The sequence below is a fragment of the Bidens hawaiensis genome, unplaced genomic scaffold (genome assembly GCF_021521415.1).
Source record: "Bidens hawaiensis isolate Kalapana, Puna unplaced genomic scaffold, B.hawaiensis_p1.1 tig00000369_1, whole genome shotgun sequence".
NCBI classification, from domain to species: Eukaryota; Viridiplantae; Streptophyta; class Magnoliopsida; order Asterales; family Asteraceae; genus Bidens; species Bidens hawaiensis.
In genome coordinates this window covers 392,475-403,403 of record NW_027491028.1, presented here as the reverse complement: position 1 = coordinate 403,403, position 10,929 = coordinate 392,475, and the positions used below count along the sequence as shown (strand labels likewise).

At 34.0% G+C, this 10,929-nt stretch overlaps 1 protein-coding gene across 1 annotated transcript; it reads right to left on the bottom strand.

Moving 5' to 3' along the window:
* Positions 1-7,984: 7,984 nt before the first annotated feature.
* LOC143623529 (uncharacterized) lies at positions 7,985-10,929 on the bottom strand. The gene is made up of 8 exons (XM_077094419.1): positions 10,785-10,929; positions 10,653-10,674; positions 9,745-9,801; positions 9,572-9,653; positions 9,384-9,479; positions 9,167-9,291; positions 9,056-9,074; positions 7,985-8,319 (listed from the first exon to the last, which is right to left on the bottom strand). Exons 1-8 carry the CDS (start codon positions 10,882-10,884, stop codon positions 8,056-8,058), a joined length of 765 nt encoding a protein of 254 aa, XP_076950534.1. The 5' UTR covers positions 10,885-10,929; the 3' UTR covers positions 7,985-8,055.

Here is a 10,929-nt window from a genome sequence, read left to right as displayed (position 1 = left end):
AACCACAAGATATATACAAGACATTAGAAATCAAAGATATTATCAAGGCACAAAGCCAAAACTTATGCGCACAGCGCATATCGCATATGCTCAAGCATCACATGCTTGCACATATCACACATGCTCAAGCATCACATATGCTCACGCATCACATATGCTCATGCATCACATATGCTCGCGCGTATCACATGCTCACGCATCATATATGCTTATGCATATCACATCGTGCGTGGCGCATCCGCGCGCGGCGCATATCACATGCTCGCGCATCATACATGCCCACCCATATCACAGTTGCGCATGGCGCAGCTGCGCGTGGGGATCCGCGTGTGACGCGTATTACATGCTTGTGCGTATCACATCTGCGCATGAAATATCTGCGCGTGAGAATAAAGAGAAGACCTCGCGCATCCTCAGGATGGGCGCATATCACACATGCACATAATCAACCTCGTCCTTATCCAAATCAGGATTAGGGCAACCTTGATTGTGCACGTCAGACAACCTTCCAGAAGGCATCTTTTTAAGGAATAAGGATATGCTGATGTTGACAGCTGCTAAATGAAAGGTGGACAGCTCAGCATGACTCATGGGTTACCACGTGATTATAACCAATGAAAAAGCACCAGGTGTATCCAAGGACACGTGGCGCAAATCGATTGAAGGAGGCCAACAAAACCCTAATTTGGTCTCAGCTCAATCAGTGGAAACCCTAGCACTATAAATACAGCATCAACTCCACAAGGAAAGATATACAAAAACACAGTCACACAATCATACAGAGTAACATACAGTATTCAGCTATTAAGCAATACTTTCCAGATTCCCTTACTCTCACATTATTATCTTCTCCTACATATACTTATTCTCACGCCGGAGGGTTACCCCAAAGAGGACCCCTCTGTCCCTTTCTGAGGGGTAAGTTAACGGCGCTGTTCATTTTGTAGGTGGAAGAACCTAGATCCAGAAAAACCATCGGTGAAGAATCGTAACCACACCCGAGGAAAGTAGATCTGCTACCAGTGAGTAGATCCACGTTTCTTCACACATAATATTGAGATATATATACGATAACGATAAAGCACTTCTACATTGATAGTTAAGAGATAATAAAATAGGCGATTATGATACTCTATTCTTTTGTTGTATCTAAAATAAAATATACTGGTGTATTATACGGTTTTCACATCTCTCAACTTATAAGTTTTTAAATTGACTGTCTTTATTATTAGCCATATATGAATTTAAGACAGCATATTAAGATATGGTTATACATATATGAACGTCTTTGTTGACGATAAGATTAGGGATGACAGTGAAACTCGAACCCGATGGGAAAACCTGAAACCTGACATAATTGGGATGGGTAATACCCGACCCATTAGGGTTTGAAACGGGTTTGGTATTGGTTTTTAAATTTTTCGTGGGTTTGGGACGGGTTTGGGATTTGCCATATACCCAATTACCCGACCCGATTACCCGATAACATTGACTCATTTACCCGATTATGTGCCGGATATAACTTTTTTATCTATTTATATACAGTATATTTTAATTTATAGTTACATTTCACTCAATTATGGTTAGCTCAGTTTCATTTAATTTCCTATATAAGCTTTTTGATAGTTGTATATATCCATAGTTATAACTAGTTGCATTTCAATCTTATTACTTGTTTGCTAGGTAGTAATCAACATCACTTCATTTAGTTTACTAATAAGCATCTGCCACATATGTTTAATCAATGGTAATACATTTAGTTTACCAATTTTAGTCCATTGTTTAATTCACTTATTTACTATTCTAATACTATCGGATAAAAGAAGAAATGGATTTTGTAGTTTTGTATAAAACCCGATAGGAAACCCGAAACCCGATGGGTATCCCCGAAACCCGACAGGTAATTACCTGATTAAAACCCGACGGGTTGGGACAAACTTTAATAATCGGGTATGGGTTTGGGAATGCCTAAACCCGTCCCAAACCCGACCCATTGCCATCCCTAGATAAGATGGTGGTGTATACCTATGGCACGCTAAATTGCATATTCTCCTCTTCAAAAGATCTCTTCGATGTTATTTTGTTTTCAAACAAACTTTAAAACACTATATATCGTTTAAATTTTATCGTGACATACCAAGATATTTTAGTTTTAAGATTAATTGTTACGACCAGTTCGACCACTAAACTAGTAACATGACTGGCTCAATTAAGTTCCGGTTGAAAGAAATTAGTTATATCCTAATCCTATAGATACTTTTTTCTTAACAAAATATATTTGTACTAAACGGTCCAAAATCCAAATGCTAAATCGTTTATAAAAAGTCAATAAATACAAAAGTAAGATAAATATCACCTTAATTTCCATAGATAAGTTAATTAGTTAAAACAACAATTTTAGCTATATGTGTTGTGACCTGTCATACATTTTTTTTTATATGAAACACCCTTTTTTAGAGAAAAAGAATGTGAGAAAGAAATGTTTTACACCCTGTGTACAGAATACCGTCAACGGTTGACAAATGGCATACACACAAATATCTAAAATTTATTTATGCCATTAAATTTACGGATCGTTCACTACTCTATGTGGGCGTGCGGGCTGTTTAATTATGATCATATAATATGTTAATATATATATGAATTGAAACAAGCATTACTAAGCATTAAAAGATTCTTTTATACTGTAGGTACATATAATTTTTACTATATGTATTTCTATTGTAAAATCAGTACAATATATTATATATATAACTGCATTTATAGGTGATATGTATTTTATTTCAGTAAATGTATTTTTTTTATCGCTGTAAACTAGAATGTATTTTAATGTTTACTAATATAAATTAATAATTTGACAAACTATATCTGCTAAGTACTGATACATATTGACAAGGAGGTCTAGGGCTATAAAAGTATTGAATGAACACGAACAAGACCTTGTTCATGTTCGTTTGTTAAGGAAATAATTTGTTCACGAACACTTACCGAACGAGATTTTATGTTCGTGTTCGTTTATTAAGGAAATGAGTGTGTTCACAGACGGTTGACGAACACAAATAAAATCGGCAAACCCTGGAAATTGAGACCGATATATTCATCAACGTGATAATGAAAGCATGTAAACAAATCAAACGAACATGAACAAGCGTATATTAGTGTTTGTTCATTTAACTTTAAACGAACATGAATGCTTAATCAAACGAATATTTAAGCTTTTGTTCGTTAATTTAAAAAATGAACACTTGTGTTCGTTTAACATAATTGAACAAAGATAAACGAACATAAATGAATAAATGTAAATGAACACAAACAAACATAAATGAACACATATACAAAACTTTTAAGTAGATAACTTATCCAAAAATATTTAATTATTTTCTATTAACACAAAAACGAACATAAATAAACAAAATAAACGAACATAAACGAATGTTCATGAACATAAATGAACGAACGGAACATGTGTTCATGTTTACTCGTTTAATTAAACGAACACAAATTTTTCGTTCGAGTTTGTTCGTTTATTAAATAAACGAATTTTACACCGAACGATTTACGAAAAGTTCATCGAACGTTCAGTTCATTTATAGGTCTAAGGAGGTCATTTTATGTTGTTAGTAACCATTTTCAATCCTTAAATGATCGATTATAAGAAACTTTTGTTCCAAAAGTGTGTGTATGGGTTCATGTCTTATGAGAAGACAATAGAATAGATTAAAGAATATAAAACTTAAAAGATGCTGAAAATATGGGTTTATGTCTTCTTGACTCTTTCGAATAAAACAAACAATCACGACTGTTTCATGACTTCATCCAGCCTTAAATATACAAAGATTTTAGTAATCCATAAATCATGCAAAGTTTTGGTTAAAAATTATGGGAAAATTCCTAAAATAGCCCTTTTTTAGAGAGAGAAAGTGTAAAATAGCCCTAAATTTCAAGATATTCTCAAAATAGCCCATCTAATTTGGACTGAGCAAACGAGATCTGAAAAATCCCCCGGCCAATAAAATTTAGACAAGTGTCAAAATCCGACGAGATTTTTAAAAATATTTGGGACCAGTCCATATTTCCTATTAAAAGTTCTTGAACTTAAACAGTCTTGCCAGATGGTCTTTTAATGTTTCCTAACGTGTCCCCACAACTTCCACAAACATAGGAAAATGTGTCTTTAAATTTAGTCTTTCAAGATGCATTTAAGGTGAATTTGTACCAAGAAGATCATAAATTTATAAATATTTAGGGATCCCTCCATATTTTTGAACTAAAATTTATATTCCAAAGCGTTCTGGCCAGACGGGTTATATAAGTTTCTTATCTCAACCCTATATATTTTAAACTCATAGAAAAATGTGCCATTCAACTTTGTCTTTCAAGACACTTACTTGTAAAATTTGAACGAAAGGGATCATATTTTTAAAAATATTGTGGTACCCGTTCATATTCTTCACAAAATCTTTATATTAAAAAGTTGTCTTGCCAGACGGGTTATATACGTTTCTTTTTTCGACCCTATATATTTTAAACTCATAGAAAAATGTGTCATTTAACTTTGTCTTTCAAGACACTTACTTGAAAAATTTAAACTTAGGGGATCATATTTTTGAAAATATTGTGGTACCCGTCCATTTCTTCACAAATCTTTATATTAAAAAGTTGTCGTCATATGTTGCGGAACTGAACAATGTATTCGTTTCCGAACGTCGAGATTATGTTGCCGTCATAATAGGATCCAACGGACCCGGGACCCATATACATAACCTCCACTTGATCACCCTCTTAAACTTCATGATTTGAAGAGTTAGAATTTTATGAAAATATTGAATGAATGAGGATTGATGAAGATAGATATAATGTAAATATGGACGGACAAGTAAGAATATACTAAATACCCGTCTCCTTCGTACAAATTTCAAAGATTCGTGTCTTAAAAGACAAATTTTTTGATGCACATTTTTCCATGTTTCAAAATATACATGGTCGAGATAAGAAACTTAAAAATCCCGTCTGGCAATGAAACTTTTTAATATAAAGATTTGTGAATAAATGCACGGGTACCACAATATTTTCAAAAATATGATCCCCTAAGTTCAAGTTTTTCAAGTAAGTGTCTTAAAAGACAAAGTTGAATGACACATTTTTCCATGAGTTTAAAATATATAGGGTTGAGATAAGAAACTTATATAACCCGTCTGGCAAGACAACTTTTTAATATAAAGATTTTGTGAAGAATATGAACGGGTACCACAATATTTTTAAAAATATGATCCCTTTCGTTCAAATTTTACAAGTAAGTGTTTTGAAAGACAAAGTTGAATGACACATTTTTCTATGAGTTTAAAAATATAGGGTTGAGATAAGAAACTTATATAACCCGTCTGGCCATAACGCTTTGGAATATAAATTTTAGTTCAAAATATGGAGGGATCCCTCAATATTTATAAATTTATGATCTTCTTGGTACAAATTCACCCTAAATGCGTCTTGAAAGACTAAATTTAAAGGCACATTTTCCTATGTTTGTGGAAGTTGTGGGGACACGTTAGGAAACATTAAAAGACCGTCTGACAAGACTGTTTAATTTTAAGAACTTTTAATAGGAAATATGGACTGGTCCCCCAATATTTTTAAAAATCTCGTCGGATTTTGACACTTGTCTAAATTTTATTGGCCAGAGGATTTTTTCAGATCTCGTCTGCTCAGTCCAAATTAGATGGGCTATTTTGGGAATATCTTGAAATTTATGGCTATTTTGCACTTTTCTCTCTAAAAATGGGCTATTTTGGGAATTTTCAAAAAATTATAATACAACAGATCGTGGATGTTATTAAACTTCTTCATGGATGAAAACTGAAAGTCCTGCATGAAAACAATTCAGCATTCAATATTGCCTAACCACATATATATATATATACTACCATGATTCTTTTCATATTATGACTTGCAAAAATATGATTATTCAATAGGTTTGCTAAAGTGAAAACCTAGCTAGAGTAATAATATATCTTCAGACTATCTATCACAACATAAAAAAAAAGAAAGCATTACTTCTTGTTATCATAAAGAAGAAAACATACTTGATGCGATACTTATCCTTAGTCATAGTTTTATCATATTGGGTTTTTTCTAACAACATTTTTCCCTTAATCTTAGAGATAATAATTGAGTTTTATGCTTTAAAATCTATATTTCTGCATTATATTTTAAAAATAACTTTTTTCTCCCTGAATGATTAGTTTTTCATTTATTAATTTATTTAACACTTGAAACTATCACTAATAGTAAGCCTTCGTGAGATGAAATACCAACCGTCCATACCGACATTCAGCATCATTTTACCCTTAGTGATAATAATTGTTTTTTTCCTGACATTTTTCTCTATTATCTAATTTATAACTTTATATATCTCTAAAAACACGTTTTTAAAACTATATAAAAAAAGGAGGCCACATTATTATGTTTGGTTCAAGAGAAACGAAAAGAAAGTTATCAACAATCCATATTAGATTATTACCATTAACTAAAGCGTCTGAATGCATTGCATCGTTTGTGGTCATTTATAGTTATGTTTTGTTACGTCGTCTGCTTTCAACTTTCAACGTTTAATTATATATGTTTGACACGATGGCAATCAAAGATATAATCATTTAAAATGGTTAAAAAATAAAATAAACATAAAAAAGGTATGACAAAATAAACTATAAGAAAGGATAAAACTTATACAACAAAGATGTGAAAGATTGGCATCTATAAAATCATAAATTGTTATATTTTTTGTGAAGCTCATGCTAGTTGTCTGCTGCCACTAATTAACTACAAACAAATTGCAATGTGTGTCTAGTGTCACGAAATAAGAGTAGTTGGATATGTAGATCAAGACATGGCATTTGAAGGGGTATGCACCCGCCTTAACATCGAGCGGGGCGGGTCAACCCACAAGATATAGACAAGAGGTTTGAAATCAGGATGTCATGAAGACACAAAGCCAAAACCTATGCGCGTGGCGCATATCACATATGCTCACGCATATCACATCTGCGCGTGGCGCATATCACATATGCTCACGCATATTACATATGCTTACGCATATCACATCTGCGCATGAAACATCTGCGCGTGAGAATAAAGAGAAGACCTTGCGCATCCCCGGGATAGGCGCATAAAGGACAACACAACAAATGAGACAATAGTCTAATCCAAATCAGGATAAGGACAACCATGATTGTACTCATCAGACAACCTTCCAGAATGTATCTTTTAAGGAATAAAGAATGTGCTGATGTAGACAGTTGCCAATGAAGGGTGGACAACTCAGCAAAACCCATGTGCCACCACGTGATGGCACATGGGTCAGGTAAAATACTTTGGTCAGAGAATAATCAATGAAAAAGCACCAGGTGTCCTAAGTACACGTGGCGCGAAGCAATAGGAGGAGGCCAAAAAGGCCCTAATTGGGTCTGAGCCCAATCATTGGAAACCCTAATACTATAAATACCACACCACCTCCACAGTTGGGGTTAAGCAAGAAATATATTCTGAATCCTTTACTCATTTTCACATTCTTATCTTCTCCTGCAATATCTTATTCTCACACCGGAGGGTTACCCCAAAGATGACCCCTCTGTCCCTTTCTGAGGGGTAAGCTCACGGTGCTGTTCGTTTTGTAGGTGGAAGAACTCGTATCTCGGAAAACCATCGGTGATCTAGCACACTCATACCCGAGGAACGTAGATCGAATACGAGGAAGTCGATCCACGTTTCTTCAGCATTGGCTTTCAAATAAAATATAGAATGAAATAATATTTAATAAGTTTAGCACTGTACCTTTTTTAGCCTGAGGTAATTTGTACACATTAAAGTATTAAACATACATGATGAAAACAATAAACATACCAATTACCAAAGTAATCAGATATCCAAATGAACAAAAGTGATGTACAAATTTCTCAGATCACGGAAAAAATATTAAAAAAAAGGTTTCAAGAAATTCAATATTAAAAACAGAAACAAATTTCATTCACAAAGACACTCTGAAGATTCAAAGATTTACCTTTAGTAACCCGGGGCTGGGTACCCCTGTGGAGGGTAACCAGCAGGCGGGTATCCTTGAGCTTGAGGTGGTGGAGGGTAACCAGCAGGCGGGTAGCCATGAGCTTGAGGTGGTGGTGCTGGCGGGTAACCATAGGGTTGTTGTCCATAACCGACATTAGGAGGATACGGTTGATCAATCCTTGACATTTGCTGCACGGGTGGAACCGCCATTGGTTGTGGTCCAAACTTGCCGTCTCGTTTGTCCATTTCCACCTTGTGTTGTGTCTGCAAATGTTTATGTTCGTAAACACATCTCATTCATTAATTTATGTTCGTGAACGTACGTTTATATCTGTTCGTTTATGTTCATTAGTTTATGTTTGTTTACGTGTTCATTTAAATTGTTAAGCCAGTTATAATAGTCTAGTTTCATTAAATTTATAGGCTCAATATAACGATATTCACGTTTACTTTTTAATTGGTGTTGTTCAATTATGTCCGTTTATAATCGTTAATCTATGTTCAATTATATTCGTTCGTTTACGTAAACCATTCACTTATACTATAAACGAGCAGACATAAATGAACATGAGCACGTCCATTTTTTTAACAAACGGACACGAACAAGAGAACCCTGTTCATTTAACTGTTCATGCTCGATCGTTTGTACGGTTAAAGTTAAACGAAACAAACCCGAACATACTCTTTCGTGCTCCGTGGTCGTTTACAAGCCTAGTTGTGATTATGTTCTATCTTTAACGGGTCAATGGGTTTAACTTAATAAGATTTAACTAAAAGCAAACGGGCCAAAAATCATTTACTATCTATTCAAATGCATAAAACTACCTGCATTATTTCATTGAAAAAGGTTAGATAAATAATGTACTAACTACTTATATAGCATTGTGGGTCGACAAAAACTAACCGTTCTAACCCATTACCAAAATAACCCTATCAGAACTGGTTGCTAAAGGTACTTAATAAATAGATGAATATCGATTATGTAACAATTTTTAGTTACCTGCATGCACGCACAAACCCTACAAAAGGTAAATTACAAAAAATATGTTAGAACTCATCTTCAATTGTATTAACCACATGTATCAAATCAGAGAAGAAAGAAATGGCATACGTGCAATAAACCAAATCAGCTAAGCAATTTAGCAACTGAGATGCCTCACTGAGTTCTTCACTTCCAACAATACAAGCAACAATGGAGAATATGCACGCAAGTTGTTGGAGGCAAAACATGAAACCCTGCATATTATATTATGACCGCAGAGCAAGTTAATTAAAAGTTAAGAGAGTAAATAACAATAAACATAAAAAAAGTCTCATGAAGAAATTACAATGATGCAGTTATCGCATTGTGTTGTTTGTATGTTAAACTCATCTTGCAGTAGAAACCGAGTAGATGCCACTGAGTTCCCAAAGCACAAGAAGACCTGAACATTACAATATGTATATATAATTGGCTACAATAACATAGTTGTAAACATTTACAAAGTTATATTCGAAAATAAGAGGAGTTGAATACCTCAGTGCAAAGGCATAATTCAGGGCATTTGCTTTCTCCACACCTACCACTGCATGGCATATATCCAGCACAACATGTATACCTATGACAAACACAGAACAATATAAATTATGAAATAGTTATTCTCCAATGAAATGGAGTTTGAACTTTAAATGATGTAGAATTTTACATACCGTGACATATCATTGTAGAGAGCTCGCTTACGGAGTAAGTATGAGACACATGGTCCACTATCATTTAAATAGAGTTACCGAAAATTCGCATTAGCACAGAACATGTTGACAACATCAATTTTAAAGTGTTATAACAATGTTCAAACATCCAAAGAAAATGTGTATATGGAGAGAATAATTTCATAAAAAAACTACAATTTACGAATTTACAGTATCTAAATAGAACTTCTAATCAGTGTTGTAAAAATCACGATTAGGTGCCGACTAATCGATGACTAATCGGAAATCAGAGGGTTACCAATTTGATTTCACCTAATCGGGCCCTAAAATCAGTACCAGTCAAAATCGCTAAACAACGGTCAAATTTGATAAAAAAAAAGTCGGTCAAAATCGTTGAAGTACATGAAAACATTATACCTATTCTGAAAAATTATATATAAATTTTATTATTTGTGTGTGTGTGTGTCTATATATTATTTTGATTTAAAATTCCTATCCAAATAATACCTATTAATCGCTAGTCGATACCTCACCATTGCACCTAGCGAGTTTTACAACCTTGACGAGGAGAATAAAAATAATTTTGCAGAAGAGTGTGATCGAGCGTCATGAGTTAAACCAGGTTCATGTCTGATTGTTTTGACTCGATCCACTAACCTAATTTCAAAAGAATTGAGAAATTCCTAACATGATCGTTTACAAATCATAGATTCGAATCATGAAGAATACGTGTAACAAATAATAATTCAAAAATAATACCTAACATTATAGAACTGAATACAAATTATCAAACATGAATCAGTAAACGATTAACGAAGAACACACAATCTGCTACATATATGAACACATTGTATCAACAAGAGGCAGATCGGCGATCTAGAACCAAAAGCTCGAAATGAGGCACTTACCAGAACAACGCAAAGCAGCAATCTACACATTCACAGAATTAGTATCAATCAACTAATAATAATAATAATAATAATAATAATTAATTACATGAAAATGCTAAAAATGAAGTTGAGATTCGATTGATTACTTACAAGGAGTGTCAGCAGATATGGTGCTCATGAGATCGGTGTGCCATACATTCCGGTAGCTCTGACGGAGTTGCATCTTGTCCAAATGCTCGCGAGACGCCATTTGCGATTATGTTATTACAGAAGCTAGGGTTTCGAATCGTTTAAG

Coding starts and splice junctions, on each gene's coding strand:
- LOC143623529 (XM_077094419.1), bottom strand. CDS start 10,884: ATGGCGTCTCGCGAGCATTTGGACAAGATGCAACTCCGTCAGAGCTAC. Junction 10,675..10,784: donor CATATCTGCTGACACTCCTT/GTAAGTAATCAA, acceptor GTGAATGTGTAG/ATTGCTGCTTTGCGTTGTTC. Junction 9,654..9,744: donor CTCTACAATGATATGTCACG/GTATGTAAAATT, acceptor TGTTTGTCATAG/GTATACATGTTGTGCTGGAT.